This window comes from Cricetulus griseus, chromosome 5, assembly GCF_003668045.3.
Source record: "Cricetulus griseus strain 17A/GY chromosome 5, alternate assembly CriGri-PICRH-1.0, whole genome shotgun sequence".
NCBI classification, from domain to species: domain Eukaryota; kingdom Metazoa; phylum Chordata; class Mammalia; order Rodentia; family Cricetidae; genus Cricetulus; species Cricetulus griseus.
Window position 1 is genome coordinate 100960261 of NC_048598.1, and position 18161 is coordinate 100978421.

An 18161-nucleotide genomic window follows, 5' to 3' on the forward strand; every position below is an offset into this window, starting at 1 on the left:
CAGTGACTTGCTCGCGTTCCACCTCTGAGGGTCATGCACCATCTGGGCACAACAATCAGATTATGCCTGGGAGCTGCCCAAGTGTGGACCGCCTGCACAAGCCAGTCTGGGCTCCCTAAGGTCCCACAAAGGGCTCCTCTGGGGCTGGGCTGAGACAGTTAACACTCAGCCTCTTAATTCTTCTAGTGAGCTCTTTGAGTAAAACTCCCATTTTACAGTACAGAAAACTGAGGACCCTAACCCAACACTGGGCATAGAGGTCTAGACCTGTGGTTGGAATCTACATTCTCTAGTCCTCTCCCCGAGAGCCTCAGTGGGTGAGGAGGCAGGTGCCTTCCCAAGGGTGGCCTGTGACATCTCCAGACCAGGAAGGCGGATGTCCAGCCGAGGCTGATCCCTGGAGAGTTCATAATCAATGGGCTCAAAGATTTGGGGCTATCTGAGGCCATACGAGGTAGGTGAAGGTAGGAAAGACCCAGTGGGTCAGGCCTGGAGGGGCAGCTGCCACTTGGTGCTCAGCGCTATTTGGAGGACCAGGAAGGGAGGCCAGCCATGTCCACAAGCGGGGGGCATCCCAGGGGACCTCAAGGTCTACCCCTGGAGATGGTGCCTGTATGTTGGGGACTCTACTAAGGTCACGACCCTGTCAGGCTAAGACAACCCCAGATCATTCCATCACAATTCTGCACCCCGCTCGCCCTCAGCCTGTACAGACCACAACCCCAGGGGGCGATCGCCATCACCCCGAGGTGAAGGCCCAGTGCGCGAGGTAGGGAAGGGAAGGAGTGGTAAACCGAGGCTCAGACAGCAAAGGCTGCCAAATCGCAGAGGGGCGGGGTCGGTCCTTCGCTTCCTTCCGCCCCCCCCAACACCCCATTGAGGAAAAAGTTGAATGGGAGGGGGCGGCCCCCCGGAAACCCGACGAGATGGAAACGCGGTTGCCAGGGCAACACGCCGCGAGAGGCTCCCGACGTCACCGCAGGGAGGGCTCCCTGTCCGCCCCCGCCAGCTCCGCGGTCCAGGCTCCGCCCGCCCGTGGGGAGGAATGATTGGTGAAAGTGCCTGTCAGTCTTCCGAGGAACCAATAGCTAGAGGCTGCCCTCTGGAGGCGGGACTTCAGCCCGGCAGAGCCCAGTGCGCAGGGGCCCCGCCCCGCTGCCCGCGCGTCTGCAAACTTGGGGGCGGAGACGCACCCCAGGCTTGACGGCTGAGGCTGGGCCGGGACGGAAGAGGGGGCGTCCCTGGGGGCGTCGCACGTGGACCCCCAGCACAGGCACGCCACGTGCACCCCGCTGTGCACGCCAGCATTTCCTGCGGCATCCTTTTCGGGTTCACTGGCCTTCGGCTGGTGTTCTTGCGGTTCCCAGCCTCTGGGAGGACTTGAAGAAGGGAGGAGACCTGTAGGAGGGGGCTTTGCGGGACGAATAGGAGTTTACCGAGTGTTGTTGGAAGAGAAGAAGGTTGTGTTGCGGGGCAGCAGTCAGGTCACGTTGTGGAGTCGGGGGAATAGGAAAAGGCAAAGCTGCCTAGAGCCCTGAAGGAGATCCCCCCCAAGTCTAGGCTTCAGCTGACGGGGACGGGACGCCTAACCGTGACCCTGGTTAGCATCACCCTTTGGGAGGTGGAGGCAGAAAAAGTAGAACAGGTTTGACCGAAATCCCAATCATCCGGAAGAAGCTGCGAGGGCCGATGGCAGGGATGGAGGATGGGGAGGTTGAAGGTTTTAAAATGCACGCGGGCACTTTGGATGAGGCGAGAAGGATCCCCGGGGCAGGTATTCCAGGTCATCATTAAGTGGCCTCGGTAAAGAAGTGGGGGAGAGGTGGGTGCCTGCACACCTGACATCACATCGCTCAAGAGGCTGAGACAGAAGGATGACCTCCTGCCCAGGCTGGCCTGCGGTGGCAAGACTAGGGTAGAGGCTGACGACGAAAAGGAACGGTGTGGTTTCCCAAACGAGCTAAGGGGGGGGGGGACATTGCAAATGGGCCGAGTTCTGTGACCAAGCAGCCGGGGGCGGGTAGAAAGAGGTCACTAGAGGTCATGGCTTCCTGCCAAAGGCTGGAGTCCCCTGGGGGGAGGAGTGGCCACTCTCCAGTCGGGAATCTGGGGACTTGGCAGCAAGCTCCGAGATGTCAGAGGTCTGGAGGTGGCTGTGCGTGGGCAGCTGGGAGGAGCAGAGCCCGTGGAGGAGGCCAGAGATGGTGCCCGCAGGACACAGCCGCCCCCGTGGGGCCCTAAGCAGCTCCACCCTCCTCTCCTGCCAGGCCTTGGGAAGGAGACTACGCTGGCGGCAGCTGGGCGTGGAGATCTTTCCTGGAGTCTGATTCCAGCCCCACCCACGGCCACCTAGTCCTCCGCGGTGTCACGCGGGGCAGGTGAGCCGCTTAGCCTGCCAGGTGGAGGAGGACGCCCTGGTGCAAGGCTAGCTGGTTTCCTGGCTCAGTCCCTTCAAGCTTTTCTCTATTTCTGTCTCTCTCCAGGCCCCTCTATTTTCGTCCTTTCACTGGCTGTCCCACCCCCTCCCCTCCCCCACTTCCGCCCCCTCCTTTACCCTTCCCCCTCCTCACATTCCAACCTCCGCCCCCGCCCACAGCCGTGGGGCCAGCTGCTGTTTTGGGTGTCCAGGGGACAGAAAAGGAGATGGGTTCTGCCCTGGGTCAGAGGTCCTCCCTCCTCGGAATGTTTGAAGACCCAACCGGAGAGGGTGCCCCTAACCCTGCTGGAATGTGGGCGGGACCGGACCCCATCGAAGAAGGAGGTCACCCCTCACCCCTGCAGGCAGCCGCAGACAGCTGTCATGCCCCACAAGACATAAGCGGAACACCACCAACCCGGAGGCCTCCACGAAGCTGCAGCAGCCAGGAGCATTTACTGAGGACTTCGCGCCAGCCTCCCAGTGCATAACACCCATCTCATGAACCTGACCCTGACCCCACACTTTGGTTCTTGAACATACCGAACCCTGCTAGTCCCAGGGATATAAGACTGTCTTAGCGGCTTCCCAAGGGAGCGTGAGGTCGGAGATTTTGAGTTCAAGGCCAGCCTGGGCAACTTAGTGAGAACCACCCACACACACACTTGAAAAGTAAGAAACATGCTGGGTTCGTGGCTCTGTGGTGCTAGCATAGCTTGCCTGAAGTTCTGTGCTCCCCAAAGGAAAAAAGAAAAAGAGTTGTTGTTTGTTTTTATTGTTTTAAATTGGCTTTAATCGTGTGTGTGTTTTTCGTGAGTGTTTTGTCTGAGTGTACGTGTGTGTGCCATGTTCATGCCTTCTGGCTGTAACCGGGCTAAGAATTCTGTCGGATCCCCTGGGACTGCGTGGTGATTGAGAGTCACCATGTAGGTGTCCAGATTCAAACCCAGGTCATTTGGAAGAGCAGCAGCAGCAGGAGTGCTAACCTCTGAGATGTCTCTGCAGCCTCTAGTTGGGATATTTGCTCAGCAACTAGTACTTGAGGTACCCAGAAAGAAAAGCAACATCCTCAAATTCACCACAGCCACCAAGGGGACCCCCGTTACTGCCTTGTGACCTGCCAGTCACTGTCATTTCCTGGTAGGAAACAGGAATGTTAGTTGGGGGATTATTCACAGATAACGCCCCAAGAAAGTGACTATCTTTTGTTAGGCTGTCATCCCAGCACTTGGCACTTGAGAGGTACAAGCAGAGGACCAGGATTTCTAGGTCACCCTCCACCACACAGAGACTTCAGGGACAATCTAGGCTTCTTGAGACCCTGTCTCACGGCAATAAGAAAGTCTTTCAGAATGTTAGAAATACACACAAACTGGGGCAGACAAGTGACAGCCAGAGAAGACAGCATGGAGGAGACTCAACAGTGCCCTTGACCCAGTCCCTTTCAGACCCTGGAGGCTCCCCAGATGACACTCACTTCTCAGATGAAGCAATGGGGCCAGAGAGGTGCCTGGGTGCTGCCTACCCAGACAGCTGGGCCCGTGGACTACAGCTGACCCTCTGCACCTCCAAGGGTTCAAGGACCAGCTGCTTGCACTGGGACCTTTCGGCACCCTCAGGTTGACAGATGCTTCATGACCTGTGACTGTCCCTGTGCAGCTAAGTTCGGAGGAAGCACTGCAGGCCACCAGCTCCAGGCAGAAGTTGCTCTGCCCGTCTCTGTTTGTTTCCGGGGAGGCTGTTTGTGTGTTAACCTGCATGGGAGGCTGTGCCACAGTCAGGTGAGTGGACTGGGCAGAAGTCCCTGGAGTGATAGGGGCGGAAGAGGCCCTTGCTAAACAGCATCTGAGCATCCCTGGGGGTTGATGCCCTACAACTCCTCCCATCCCTCCTGCAGTTTTAGAAACCCAAATAGATCATTTCCCAGACAGATGAGCCACCCAGCTTCTGGGGTTTCCTGGGCGTCACTGCAGGGCCACTGGTGTTTTTTGGGCATCTGATAGAGACCTTGTGGATGATTGCGTGTCACTGCATGTTCCTGCTGCAAATACCCCTTTAGTGCAAGGGCACTGCTTCCCAGTCCCAGTAGTTTATTGAAGACAGGCAGGAAGCTATGGGAAGCCCACAGGGTCTCTCCAGGGTGCAGGCAATTTGCCAGATGACAAAGGCATGTCGAGTTTGTGACTGAGCCTGACAGGTCTGCAATAGAGGATGTGGGTGTGCACGTGTATAGCATGGCTTGTCATAGGATGTGTGTGCTGGCTGGGGCGTCCCTTTGCTGTTCAAGGCCCAGGTCTGGGCAAGAGCCTCAGGGGCCCGGCCTCCCAAGCTTTCGTATTCCCATTCCTGGAGTATGACTCAGGGTTGCGGGGAGGGATGAGTCACAGGAACTTGGGCCTAGCCAGCCCTGGCCGCAGACCCTTTCCAGACACAGAGTCCAGTTCCTCTGGGTGGCAGGAGGCCAGACCTCAGACACCTGAGGGATCAGAGCCCACCCAAGAAAAAAAAAAAAAAAGAAAGAAAGAAAAAAAAAAGGCAAGCTTAACTCTTACAGCTGGCTCTGGGTTTTAGCTTCTCTAATTGGGAGGCCCGGGTGTCTCTGACACAGCTCTCATGCCCACCCCTGGAGCATGAGTCATGCTACCAGGCATAGATGGCTGCATTAGCACCCACCCCAGTCACGCACACCTCGCCCTGCCCTGAGCATCTACATCCCTGTTGTGCTCACTTTTGTCGGCATTTCGGCACCCTGTCCACCCACCTTGTCCTTAGGGGAAGGAAAGTCAGCCGTGCAAATATGGCCACGTCCTCTTCACACACATGGGACAAACCCACTTCCCCTGTCCATGGGAGTCAGATGTCTCTCCAAATCCTCACGGGTCTCCTGCCCACATGCACACATGTGTGCCACACCTGGCAACACACACACACACAGACAGGGTGCATCCTCCACCCTGCCTCTGGTCCCTGAGGGCGGCACCAGGCTTTGCCATCACAGTCACACTTGTGCACCCCCGCCGGGCAGAGGCCAGGTGCAGTGGCCCTGGCCCCCGCCCGGCTAAGAAGGGGGCGGTAATTACGTGGCCCCGGGGTGCCCCCCACACACGCGCCTTTCATCCCGGGCCACGCCCCGCCCGTCCCCAACCCAGACGCTCATTACAGCCTCCCGCCCGGTCATTAGCCCGGGTCGGGGGAGGACTTGGCGAAGGGGGGCGCGGTGCTCCTCCTCATCTCCAAAGCGACGCCCAGTGGTGGTGTTGGGTGCCAGGGACCACGGATAGAGTGGGCTCGACTTCAAGGGATGCAGGTGGCACCCTGCATCCCTTCGGATTTATAAAAGACGGCTGGGATTCAAGATGGCCCCCAGTGGGTGCATACACGAAGGACGCGACGGGTGACTTCTTGGACAAGTGCGCTGCCCTGACTCAAAGGAGTGAACCTCGAGCGTGGAGCCCAACTATTCTGATCCCTTGTGCAGGCAAGTCACCTGCGAGCTGAGCACTGCGATGCTAGGCCGGCACTGCCCCGGTCTCCGTCCACGATGGCTGTCCAGAATGGCGACGTCTAGTGGCCTTAGAGTGGCCAAGAGGCTGGCGGCCGCACAGAAAGAGGCGGGACATGGGTCTTGAACGCTCCAGCCGAGTCTGCAGCGCCCTCTCGTGTCCATACCACGCAGAGCACCATTTTGAAGCAGGGGTTCACAGCCTGGGTGGAGAGACAGAGACAAAGTGCACCAGGACATACATACATACCTTAGACACAAGTACACCAAAGACGCAAGAGCTGCTCATTGGAGCTATATTCATGGGTCACATATTTGCACGCTCTTCCGGGGATCTGAAAAGTCTATGCGTACTGGTGGGGTCTGGCCCAAAGGATCTGGTTGGTAGTAAGCTTATTAAGTGGGTGCTGGTTGAATCAACGAATCAATGAATGAATACAGCAATTCCCAAAGACAGGGACTAGAAGTTCTCAGAATGGGAATGAGTCCAGGGGCTCAGCATGACCCTGGCAGCTGGGATTACAGGGATCCAGTTTCCCCTGGGAGGCACACATGGGGACTGCCTTGTTTCTGGTTCGCCTAGCCTGTGGTCCAGCATTCCCCGCTATGCATGGTCCCCTCCCCACCTGGCTGACGCAGTGAGGGAGGGAAAGCATGTTTCTCTGCTCTTTTTAATAACCTCCCTTCGTGAGTGGCTGACGCTCTGACGGGGATAGGAGGTTGAGTGCGGGGGGGGGGGGGGTTACAGAGGGAGTGGCCATGAGTCACCAGCTGCCATCTAGGAGGAAGGCAGCATTGAGTCCCTGAGGGTTCTGGCATTCTCCTTCTGGAGACAGATGGGTCACCTCGACCAACCTCATTCGAGGGTCAGTGAGCTTGGAGCTTAGAGCAGGGTTGGGTTGACTTAGTCCTCTATGTCAGCAGATTGCATTCTCTCCAGGGGGCACTGCACTGGCCCCTGTCCCAGTCAGTGCCTTGGGCAGAAGGTGCTGAAGTGTTAATGGGTGAACTGCCTTAGTTAGGGGTAAGGGTCCTTGAAAAGACCAGTCAGGTCGCTCAGGTCTCAGAACTAGAGTGAAAAGAGATGGCGTACCGTGGCCTGCTGTTAAGGGTGTTATCCCGGGTACTTAGCAGGCTGGGGCTACATAGGTAAGAGCAGGCAGGAAAAGAAGGATGGCTTAGTGGTAAAGAGCCCCGGCTGCTCTTGCAGAGGACCTGGATTCAGTTCACAGCACCCACATGGAGGTTCACAGCTGTCTGTACCTCTGGTTCCAGAGAACCCAACACAGCCTCTATGTGTACAACGCAGGCACATGGTGCACAGACATTCAAGAAAAACACCCATACATATAAAATGTGGCTTTGTTTCTCACATGTTTTTTTTTTGTTGTTGTTATGCTTTGTTTTTTTTTTTTTTTTTTTTGAGACAGGTATTTTCTGTGTGGTCTTGGCTATCCTGGAACTCACTCTGTAGACCAGGCTGGCCTTGAACTCGCAGAGATACACCTGCCTCTGCCTCCCAAGTGCTGGGATTAAAAGTATGCACCACCACTCCCTGGCTCATAAGAAGGTATATAACCTTAAGGTTATCCTTAACCTATAACCTATAGGTTAAGTTCCTGCCTAGAATCCTCCATTAAGGGACTGGATGTGGTCAGGGGTGAAGCCCCGCCAGAACCCTCCAGTGAGGGGCTGAGGGCATGGTCAGGAGTCCCTTCAGATGGCATGCTTGAAGCCCTGGGTGTATGCAGAAGAGCAGTGCTCTGCCAGCTGTAATGTGCACCTGGTTGGGGGTGAGCAGAAAGCAGGATTCAAATGGCAGTTAAGTTATGGAGCAGGTTGAGATTTGCAGGCAAACTGAGTTGGGTTCAGGAGAGACGCTGCAGCAAGTCTGAAGGAGGAGTACTGACTTTGTGGTTAATATTGTGATGAAAGTGTTAGGACTGATCTTATGGAATGTCTGAGAGCCTTGGGTCCAGAGAATCATTAGGAGTCAGTTGTTTTGGGAGTCAGCTCAGTGGATAACGGGGCTTGCTGCTAATCCTGAATTTGATCCTAAGGATGGAAGGAGAGACACCAGAAAATTGCCTTCTGGCTTTCACACACGCACTTCAGCTAATAAATGTAATATTAAAAAGAAAAGAAAAAAAAAAGCAGTGCGTTGAAGCTCTTTGTTCGCCGCCGCAGACCAACCGCGCGGAGAGCAACGAAGTGGGTCAGCTCCGCCCCTGAACCGCGCTGTCACCGCCCTCCGGCCGCTAGGGGGCGGGAGAATGCGGCCGGGGCACATCCCAGCCAATCAAAACGCTCAGCGCCTCCGCGCGGGCAGGGACGAAGCCGGGGATAGTCCCGCCCCTCCACTGAAGCGCAGCTGCCGAATCTGGCGCGTCGGATTGGTCAGCTAGGCGTAGTGGGCGGTTCTGGGGGGCGTGCCCGAATGGGTGGGGTATATCAGGCGGGACTCAGCCTCTCCCCCTCGCACTCGCGCGTTAGGAGGCTTGGGTGTGTGTGGCGCGCTGTCTTCCCGCCCGCGTCAGGGACCTGCCCGACTCAGCGGTGAGGGCCCTGGCGGCACCGGCTCTGAGGGGCCCGGGGCGGCGGGCGGCCTGTGACTCTCGGGCGAGGCGGAGCCGCAGCGGCACGCCCCTGGGATTTGGGGGCGGGCCCGGGTTGGAGTCCGCCCCGCCGGCGGCGAGGCGGGCATCGGGACACCGGGGCCTCACGCCTCTCGGAGGGAGTCCTCACCGCGCGTCATGCCCGGGCCGATGCCGACTTAATGGTGGGCCTTGTTATAAAATGGCGGCCGCGAGGCTTTGAAAAGCTTCACCGGCGAAATGGCGGGAGTGCCGAGTGCCCGGATGGAATGGCGCAGGGTGCGCGCGTGGCGCATGCGCTTCTCCGGGGGCGGGGCGCGCCTAGCTCCAGAGCCCTGTTGTCCGCAGATGTGGAGCTGGGTCGCCTGTGACCCTTCATTCCAGCTTGCTGTACCTCGGTTTCCTCTTCCTTGTGTGGTTTTACGAGGGAAAAAAGCACATGGAGTTTTGAATGTTGCCCCTTTGCGTTCCAAGTTTGTTCCTCCCCAGGTAGAGTGGCCAAGGAATACTACAGGGGACTTGTTGTCCAAGCCGTTGGGTCTTGGTTGTCCGCAGCCAATAATGGCTTTGTTTAGATGCCACGCCCCTTTCTATAGTCACGCCTCTCGGGCCCACTTTTCTCTTGGAGTCCAACAAGCAAAAGCACTTCTCAAGTCCTTGGTTGGTTAGTGAACTGTGGCACCAGGTTGCATCCCATAACTGTCACACCTCCTTGACAGCACCCTAAAAGTGTATTTCAGTGATGAAGCTTCTGTGACCAACAAGTCTCAACTGTTGAGGGTAGGAAGTCGCTGTCATCTGTGTCCCCAACCACACACACCCTCTTGCGAAGTGAAGAAATTTCCAGCATGCCATTCTGGTTGGGTGGTCCAGACTTTGGGGTCCTGTGGCCAGGGCTAATGGAGGGCCACTGCAGGCTAGAAGTCAGTTGTTTTAGGCCATAGAACCACCATTTAAGGTCAGCTCAGTTGTATGACAGTCTTACATGTGGTTTTGGGATGATAAAAGCAGAAGACATCCCTGTGTCGTGTCCCCCCCTTGAAAATACCTGTTTTCCAGACAGGGTTTCTCTGTACCTTTGGAGCTTGTCCTGGAACTCTATAGCAGGCTGGCTTCGTACTCACAGATCCACCTGCCTCTGCCTCCCGAGTGCTGGGACTAAAGGTGTGTGCCACCACCACCCAGTGTGTTTGTTCATTTTTGACATAGAGCATGTAGCCCAGGCTGGTATCAGACTTGCTGTGTAGTTGCAAATGGTTTTGGACTTCTGATCCTTGTGCCTCCAATATCCCAAAGGCTAGGAGTGACAGGATTGTTTGGAAACACTCTCCCAAGTTGTTCCACAGAGTCCTTTGTCTCATTGAGTGACTGGATGACCGGTGTGACCCCGCACTTATGGCTCAGGTTCCCCAGGAAGGTCATGGATTACTTTTATATACAAAAGTAGGGAAGGAAAGGGGCAGGAAGCTTTCAGTGACTGTCACCCTAGCACTAAAGCTTATGCAGGGCATTTCAAGACCAGTCTGGCCTATAAAGGGAGGTCATGTCTCAAAAACTAAAAGACTGAGTGTGCTATCTGGCTTCAGTCCCTGGAGGAGCTTAAGACAAAGCAAATATCTGTGGTGTGTGCACAGGCTGCCATGGCATCAGATGAAGGCAAGCTTTTCGTGGGAGGGCTGAGCTTCGACACCAATGAGCAGGCGCTGGAGCAGGTCTTCTCCAAGTACGGGCAGATCTCTGAAGGTGAGGCTTGGGTAGGGAGCGCTGGTCTCAGGTTCTTCTCTGGGGAAGACTGGCACAATTAATGACTCTCACTTGCAGTGGTGGTGGTAAAGGACAGAGAGACCCAGCGATCCAGAGGCTTTGGGTTTGTTACCTTTGAGAACATCGATGATGCTAAAGACGCCATGATGGCTATGAATGGGAAGGTGAGGATCAGGTCAACCAGTTTGGGTTGCAAGGGTCTGGTGTGGAATAGGCACGGCTAACCCTGCTCTGTCTGGCAGTCTGTGGATGGGCGGCAGATCCGAGTCGACCAGGCTGGCAAGTCTTCTGACAACCGGTCCCGCGGATATCGCGGTGGCTCCGCTGGAGGCCGAGGCTTCTTCCGCGGGGGTCGCAGCCGGGGCCGTGGGTTCTCCAGAGGTGAGTGTTGAGGGGACCTTGTGCTGGTGGTGGGACTGCTACAGGGACTCATTGACTGTTTTGTCATTTACAGGTGGAGGAGACCGGGGCTATGGAGGTGGCCGCTTTGAGTCCCGGAGTGGGGGTTACGGAGGCTCCAGAGACTACTATGCCAGGTAAGCCAGATAGGAGCCCCAGGGAGGTGGCTCAGCCTTGGTGGCAACAGTGGGGCCTAGGCTATGAGCAAAGGGAGGGTTGCCACCACTCAAGGGCGCAGGTGTTTCTGTTTTGTTCTCTGCTGAGCCACCCAGCTGGCACCAGGGCCTCATGTACAGGGCAAGTAACTTCCCCCAAGGAACTCACTCTTGCCAGTTGTAGCTGGTGTGGGGCTGAGTCAGTGTTGCTAGGCCTGTGCCCTGTAGTGTCTGTGTGTGTCCTTCCACAGCCGGAGTCAGGGTGGCAGCTATGGTTATCGGAGCTCGGGCGGGTCCTACAGAGACAGCTATGACAGTTATGGTAAGTCTGGCTCCATGGATGCCACTCAGGTGGCCTGCGGTTGGGCTTGGTGAACCCTTGTGTCCTTAAGAGCAACTTAGGTCACTCAGCCTGGGGTGCAGCTCCCAGAACTGTCGCACAGAACAGTGCGCCAGGTGCATGGAACCCCGTGCCACCTCCCGTGCAGGCGGAGCACTCGCTCCAGTGCCTTTACACTGTCCCGCTTCTGTCCTCAGCTACACACAACGAGTAAAAGCCCTCCGCGTCCAGATCGTCCTTCCATGGCTGTAATTAAGATGGGGGAGCTTCGCTGAACGTTGTGTAGTGAGCACCTTGTCCCCACTTTTGTAGTCCTTTCGGTTCTGACCCATCAACAGCCTGCTTCTGACCAAGATGGCCTCGTGACCAGACTTTTCTTTTTAAGGAAGCACTGTCTTTTTAAGCGTTATAAAAAAACGTTTTGGAAAGCACTTCAGATTTTACTTTTTTTTACCATGAGCCATGGGTTTTTGTTTTTCTCTAAATTGTCGGGGTTGTGTGGGTTTTTGGTTACTTGTTTTTGTTTTTTCGGGTTTTTCAGTTGTGGTGTTGTTTTCCTTTTTGTGTGGTCGCCCATTAAGTCTGGCGGCCCATACTTCCTGAGATGAAATGGACTCAATTTGAGCAAGCCATGGCTCTCTAGCCCCCCAGCTCTTCTGCAGAGCGCAGCAGGTCCCGCCCATCGGGCACAGGTCCTGGCCCGTGGGGACGTGCAGCAGTCCGGGAGGCTGTGGAAGTGTTTATTTATATTGTCCTTTTTTACCGAAGATATGCATACTCCATCGATGTTGTATTCACAGTGGCTGAGGAATTCTTGTACCCAGTTTCTTTGGCTTCACGAAGCCGATTAAAAGACCGTGTGAAACGAACCTCACTCTGACCATTTCCCTTTCATTGCCGACACACTGAGCTGCGGCTCCGTGGCCAGCAGAGCAGCTAGGAAGGCAGGGCAGTGCGGGAGGCCCGAGCAGCCAAGTGGGACCGGGACTGGGCAGTATTGAGGGGTAGCGGGGCGGCACAGGCCTCGGCCAGTGTAAGGCAGGGCCAGTGAGGCTGCCTAGCGGCTGCGCCCCGCCAGTTCCAGGCATTCTCTGCTAGCCTCCGAAGCCGCAGCCCTCGGGGGACAGACGCGAGCCACAGACCCTCCAAGACTCGCCTGCTGCTCCCCCGCTAGCTCTGTGCAGCTGGCCTGTGCCTTGAGGTAACACCTTCGCTCGTGTCGCATCCCTCCGGTTTATACCTCACTTGGACGGAAACTTAGGCCTGGGGTTGACCTTTGCTTCCTGAAGTGGAGTCAAACTGCCAGTCCCACGGCCGGCCAGAGCCACCGGGCACCTGCCTTTGTGGACATGTTTTTCCTTGCTTGACAGGCTTCAGACCTGCGATGCTGCCTTTAGCTTTTGCCCAGAGTCCGTGAGGCTGCTGAGCAGGGCAGAGCGGGCTCTGCTCGAGGCGGGCTGCAGAAGGGCGCTGGCTGGCGTCTGGGCCGTGGCCACCTTGGGACAAGCCACGTGGGCGCCGCGAGGGCGAGGGTGGGAGCAGAGTGGCTGGGAGGTGGGAGGGCGCTGCAGAACCACAGGAACGCCCAGGTCACGCGCTTCTGTTTGGCAGGATGAAGGAGAGCCAACCTGAGCCATGGGATGGCGGCTGTGGCTGTGACTTCGGGTCCTAGAGGGCTCCCCAGGAGCAAGAGCCTTAGACTGCAGACAGTTGGCCTGGTGAGTGCACGGGGTCTGCCGCTGCAGTCCCTGGACGCTCAGGGTGCCCGGGGGTCTGGAGAGCCCCTGGGGCTGGCCTGGCCTTTCCTTGACAGAACTTTCCTTCCTCTTCCCTTCCAGGCAATTCCTGAGCTGACGGCAACTCCCGGCTGCAGGACCAGAGAATGAAGCAGGGGCTGGCGGTTGCTGGGGCAGAACGTTGGGGGGTTGTCTGAATAAAGGGCTGTGACCCAGAACCCCGACTGTGTTGCTTGGGTCCGAGACGTGGCGGGAGTGGGGATAACTCGGGCGTGGAGGGAGGAGTCTTGACGCCCACCTGTCTCCACGAGCAGGCACTGAGAGCAAGTCGGTGATGCGCAGGGCATTGTGGGCGGGGCGGGGCGGGGCTGTGCTCACTTCCGCCTCGGCTCCGGCATGGCTCCGCGCACGCCGCCGCCGCTGCTGCTGCTGCTCCTCTCGTGCGCCGTCCCGGGTTCCACCGAAAACTCCAGCTGGCCAGGTGTACCTCGCAACTATACACAAGGGGGGCCCCCAGGCACGGGCCCCATGCTGCTTCGCCTGTTCTACGTAATCACTGGGCTCAGCGGCCTGATCTCGCTCTACTTCCTCATCCGGGCTTTTAGGTGCGTTAGTGCGTCCAATCAGAATCTAGTAAGTCACTGGGGGTGGGGGTGGGCGGGGGAGCACGTGACTCGGGCAGACGGCCTAGCTCCTGTTCCTAACTCCTGGCTGGCCTAAGTGGGCAGCCGCCTCAGTCTCTTCAGTGCTGTGATGACAGGCATGCAAAAAACCGCGCCGGAGACTGCAAGGGCTTCAAACTTACTTCCCTGGCTGAGGCTCAGTGGGTAAAGCTTTTGCCTAACATGCACAAAAGAGCCCTGGGTGCTGTTCCCAGCACTGCGTGGGGATAACATGCCTGTCATCTCAACACTTGGTAAGTGGAGACGGGAGTTAAGGGCCACCTGAGCTAGGGAATTAAAAAGTCAGCCTCGAATGCAAGACAAAACACCAAAGCCTTCAATCTTCCATTTTTCTCCCAGCTGCTCTGTCAGACAGCAATTTGTGCTTTAAATAGGAAGCTGTGTCTGGCATGTGCCTCCACAGCTTTCACTGTGCCCAGAGTTGCTCTTGTAGCTCCTACAGCGAAAGGACTCATCCACATCGTGCCTTGGATCTTGGGGTGGGTGGGATGGGTCTCATAGACTGGATGTCACCAATGATGGTAGCCTCTGAGAATGTTTGTGCCCCTTGCAGACTCAAGAAGCCACAGCGAAGGCGGTATGGGCTTCTGACCAACACAGAGGAGCAGGAAGAGATGGCCTCTCTGGACAGCGAGGAAGAGACTGTCTTTGAAACCAGGAATCTGAGATGGTAGGAAGGCCTTCATTGAGACAAGTTAGCAAAAGACCATGTCCCTAAATAGAGTTCAGGGTCTACCTTAGAAGGAGAACTTTTGCTTAGAATCCCCAAGTGAGGGACTGGGAGTGTGCCAAGGAGGCAAGGTTTAATGGAAACAGGCCACACAGGGAGGGAGGTGGCATTGTGGACAGAGTAGAGCTGCACTGGAGATGAGAAAGTGGACTCAGTGGGGTTCTGATCAGGGCTGACTGTCCTGTTATGATGGTGGCTGCTATAGAGCCAGGACCCACTTAGGCACTAGATCTGGCTTTCCAGGGCTCCTGAAGGAGGTGGTAACACCTTCTGTGGTCTTTCTTCCTATCCTGGTGGACCTGGAAGGGGCATCTCTTCCCGAGGTTGCAAGGAGGATCCAGCCATCATCACTTGATCCCATGTCTTGTCCTGTCCCTCCCCTTGCAGATGTTGTGGTGGGGATGGCAGGCGCAAGAACAAGAGAGATGTGTTCTCTGGGCTCTGGTGTCAACATTCCCGGATGGAGCCTGCACAGCCCCTGGACACTACATGGGCCAGGATAGTGTGACCTGACCTCGCTGAGAACAGCCCACAGACTTGGTGCCCCCGAAGCTGGACCAGCATGTGCTGGTCTGTCATCCTGCCTCCCATAGGAACAAGGCAGCCCTACAAGGCACGATGGAGCAGATGGACCTTGGGATCTCGATGTGTATCTTCCTGCTGCCTTGGGGACAATAAACGAAGCAGTGGCTTTGTAGCTGACCTGAAACCTCCCCTGAGGATTGTCATTCCTGGCTGGCTAGGACAAGGCCCTTCCTGTTGCTGTCACTGTCCCTAGAGAGACCTATTTATTTCTCAAACTTGTTCCAAGGCTGCAGCTATGACACTCTGCCTCAGTATATTGGCACCTGGGGCAGAGTTTCCCAGGAGCTTCTGGACTGCAGTTCAACATTAGCGATTCACCCTCACTCTATGATCTTAGCTTTGGGGAAGAGGAACAGGGATGCCTAAGTTGCTTGCAGCCTGAGGTCACAGCCTTAGCCTTCCTAGGCAACTGTTCAGTCTACTCTGCTTTGTCATAACAACAAGTTGCCACCAGGTGGCAGTCACACACCATCTAGCTCCCAGGACCGCACTGGTTACTTAGGGAACAACTCCTCTTCAGAACTCTCCAACCTTCCTGTCCTTGTGGGTGGCCTGAACTCATTGTCCAGCTCCTGTCATGTGGATGTGGCCACCCAGTGTTTGTCCACTTCCAGACCTCACTGACCCTCCAGCTGGCCTGAGTCAGGTCCCTGAGACTGATTGCCCAGGCCTACTAGGAATGTCAGGTCATTTTCATCCTGTGGTCTAGATGGAGAGCCTAGCCAGAGCCCACTCCTGTCTGTCCCTGCGTGTCCCTCCAGTGGCTGGGTTCCTGCTCAGCCAGGCCTGCTGCCCAAAGGAAGCCTCTGTGGTTTGCACCCCCAACCTGTACCCAAGGGAAGCCAGCACGTATGAGTCACAGCTCTGGGGGCCCTGTGCCCTCTTGGTCACTCTCCATCTATATATTGTGTCTTCTGGCATGGGCCTAGTTCCCAGTACCCCAAACTCTGTGATCTGCGCCCCTGGTACCACAGCTCAGCCATTGCTAGAGCTTCAAAAGGCAGGGTGATTAGTCTAATGAGGTCAGAAGAGACCCAAGCCCCTGCCCCAGCCTCTGCTTGAGCACAGGGAGCATGAACTCATTGTCCAGCTCCTGTCCTGTGGCTACCCTGTGGAGGGTAGCCCCACCACACCATCCGCCTGTCAGCAATCACCGCACCCCGGCATTAGCACAGATAATTGGCAGTTCCGTCAAGGTTAATGCACTATTAGCCGGCACTCTGCACAGCTGAAAGCCAGGAGAGGGGCCTGTCAGGCAAGATGGAAGTCCTTGGGGCTTGGCCAACCTGCTTATGTATGAGGTGTGAGTGTGCATGCCTGGGGTTGCTCCCAGCCCCAGCTATACACACGACAGGGGGAGGGGCTTGAACTCAAGACACTGTTGCCACCTGTGTCCATCCTAAATCTGAGCCATGGCCTGGCAGACAGGCATGGCAGGTAAAGCTGCTGGCTGCCATGGTCAAAGGAGAGAACTGACTCCTGTAGTTGGTCTCTGACTACTCCACCACAATATACAAAAAATAAAAACCAAGGCCTCTCTTGCTGTCCCCAATCCTGGACGTGGGCAAACCAGGCCTCTCAGCAGGGCCTCAGCTGTTCCACTGAGGACATGGGGGCAGGTGGATGTCACTGGCCAATTGCATCTCTCTGGGAAGTTACAATTGACAGCTGTGGCCCCAATTGCATAAAGCCCCGCTAGGGGACAGCAGGCCAAGGCGCCTGAGATCTCAGTAGGGCTCAGGCTAGCATTGGTATCTCCCCCAGGGTGCCTGGGCAGGCACTGGAGTTCCAGGGGAACCAAGCACATCGTCTGCGGGTACTTGGACAGTCTTGTAGGAAGCTGGGTTTGGGGCCAGGCCAGGGCCTTGAGCATGAGGGGAGGTGAAGCTGATGGGCAGGAGGAGGGAGGAGCTATGGGAGAATGAGGCGGCGTGGACTAGATATGGGGGGTGAGGAAAGAGGGAGGAGAAAGAAAGAGGGATGGCAGAGAAGAGGGAGAAGGAGAGGTCCTCTGGTGTTATGCTTTGCCAGGACCCAAAGATTCTTATTTCTTTGGGCCCCAATGGGTGCCTATCGCTGCAGCTGAGCAGCCCACTCACCCTGTCCTTACTCTGCAGGTGGCCAGCTCCATATCCAGCACCCACCCACACACACTGCCCAGCCCTGCCTCAGCTCTGGTGGGCAATGTGGTACAATTTATTCTCTAATGAGAAATTCCTTGCTGCATCTTTTTAGCCTCCTGCCTGGCCATGTGACCTTTGATGGCTGTGGAGCCGCCAGACAGTAAGATCAGGAGCCTGAGACCTTGCCCTGTGTACCAGAGTGGCAGGTGGGTGGGCAGGGTTGCTCAGTGCAGACTAGGTTGGGCCAGGGCCATTAAAGTGTGGATCAGATAGGGTGGACCATGGCCTGAGCGCACAGCCCAAGGAGGATGAAGGATCCAGGTAGCTAGGACAGATCTCCACCCAAGAGGTATCCTACTGAACCCACCCCTGACTCTGGTGACCCCTGACCTTCACTGACATTTATTTTTCAGGCTCCAAACTCCCAGTGTCTCCAAAGCCGGGTCTGGTTTCCAGGGACCACTGACCCTGTGGACTGGAGCAGACTGCTCAGGGAGGAGACAGGGCTTCAAGGCTCCCTGTCACTATCATGGCCAGGCAGGGTTATCTGGAACAGCTTCCCCCCCTGCTCTCTCCTCATCAGGAGCCAGGAGCGACCGGCGGGCTCGGGAGGTAGAGTGGGGGACAGCCGCCTTTGTTCCTGTCCCCGCTCTGGATCTGACCTTGAGACAACAGACAAGAACAGAAAGCTTTCTGCTCAAATCCACTGGCAGCAGGCGGCTCTCAACTCGGTGGCCCCAGCATGCAAATGAGGCCTGGGGATGTGGCCTCCTTGCTAGGTGTCCTTGTGACAGGCTCTGTTGAGAACCTAACACCCAGTCTAGTCGATGGGACCCCATCCTTCCCCATTCCAAGGTGGGTGCTCATGTTCCAGCAGGGAAGCCTCCAGTCACTCACCTTTATGGGCAGAAAATAGTGACATGTGGCCCTATGCTCTCCTGTGGGATCCCAGAACACCCTTGACAGACAAGTTCAGATCCCCGAGCAAAACCTGTCCTGAAGAAGGATGGATGGGACAGGTCTACAGAGACAAGGATTCCAATGGTCAGATTTGTGGGGGGACTGCCAGGTCTGAGTGAAGATTTCATACCTGCCCCCCAAACCCCTGTGTGTGTGTGTGTGTGTGTGTGTGTG

The 18161-nt window shown here is 56.5% G+C and overlaps 3 protein-coding genes and 1 long non-coding RNA gene across 4 annotated transcripts; 3 read left to right on the forward strand and 1 right to left on the reverse strand.

Moving 5' to 3' along the window:
- Positions 1-926: 926 nt before the first annotated feature.
- LOC118238939 (ESX-1 secretion-associated protein EspI-like) lies at positions 927-3216 on the forward strand. Its single transcript, XM_035445861.1, has 5 exons — positions 927-1016; positions 1368-1516; positions 1810-1941; positions 2268-2378; positions 2484-3216. Exons 1-5 carry the CDS (start codon positions 927-929, stop codon positions 2905-2907), a joined length of 906 nt encoding a protein of 301 aa, XP_035301752.1. The 3' UTR covers positions 2908-3216.
- Positions 3217-4087: 871 nt separating this feature from the next.
- On the reverse strand, positions 4088-6612 carry LOC118238925. Its single transcript, XR_004770349.1, has 2 exons — positions 6545-6612; positions 4088-6121 (listed from the first exon to the last, which is right to left on the reverse strand). It is a non-coding gene; the product is annotated as an uncharacterized LOC118238925 (long non-coding RNA).
- Positions 6613-8396: 1784 nt separating this feature from the next.
- Positions 8397-12039, forward strand: Cirbp (cold inducible RNA binding protein). Its single transcript, NM_001244073.1, has 7 exons — positions 8397-8474; positions 10147-10255; positions 10334-10440; positions 10519-10657; positions 10731-10812; positions 11082-11152; positions 11368-12039. Exons 2-7 carry the CDS (start codon positions 10153-10155, stop codon positions 11382-11384), a joined length of 519 nt encoding a protein of 172 aa, NP_001231002.1. The 5' UTR covers positions 8397-8474; positions 10147-10152; the 3' UTR covers positions 11385-12039.
- Positions 12040-13262: 1223 nt separating this feature from the next.
- Positions 13263-15028, forward strand: Fam174c (family with sequence similarity 174 member C). Its single transcript, XM_035445795.1, has 3 exons — positions 13263-13511; positions 14143-14259; positions 14707-15028. Coding segments are annotated over exons 1-3 (327 nt in total). The 5' UTR covers positions 13263-13302; the 3' UTR covers positions 14708-15028.
- Positions 15029-18161: the final 3133 nt, after the last annotated feature.

What these genes read in the sequence shown, in the direction of transcription:
- LOC118238939 (XM_035445861.1), top strand. Translation starts at nt 927, where the DNA reads ATGGAAACGCGGTTGCCAGGGCAACACGCCGCGAGAGGCTCCCGACGT. An exon ending in CCGCCCCCGCCAGCTCCGCG is followed by an intron (nt 1,017 to 1,367) that starts GTCCAGGCTCCG and finishes TGCGGTTCCCAG; the next exon opens with CCTCTGGGAGGACTTGAAGA. An exon ending in CGCGGTGTCACGCGGGGCAG is followed by an intron (nt 2,379 to 2,483) that starts GTGAGCCGCTTA and finishes GTCTCTCTCCAG; the next exon opens with GCCCCTCTATTTTCGTCCTT.
- Cirbp (NM_001244073.1), top strand. Translation starts at nt 10,153, where the DNA reads ATGGCATCAGATGAAGGCAAGCTTTTCGTGGGAGGGCTGAGCTTCGAC. An exon ending in GTACGGGCAGATCTCTGAAG is followed by an intron (nt 10,256 to 10,333) that starts GTGAGGCTTGGG and finishes TCTCACTTGCAG; the next exon opens with TGGTGGTGGTAAAGGACAGA. An exon ending in TGATGGCTATGAATGGGAAG is followed by an intron (nt 10,441 to 10,518) that starts GTGAGGATCAGG and finishes TCTGTCTGGCAG; the next exon opens with TCTGTGGATGGGCGGCAGAT.
- Fam174c (XM_035445795.1), top strand. Translation starts at nt 13,303, where the DNA reads ATGGCTCCGCGCACGCCGCCGCCGCTGCTGCTGCTGCTCCTCTCGTGC. An exon ending in TTCCTCATCCGGGCTTTTAG is followed by an intron (nt 13,512 to 14,142) that starts GTGCGTTAGTGC and finishes TGCCCCTTGCAG; the next exon opens with ACTCAAGAAGCCACAGCGAA.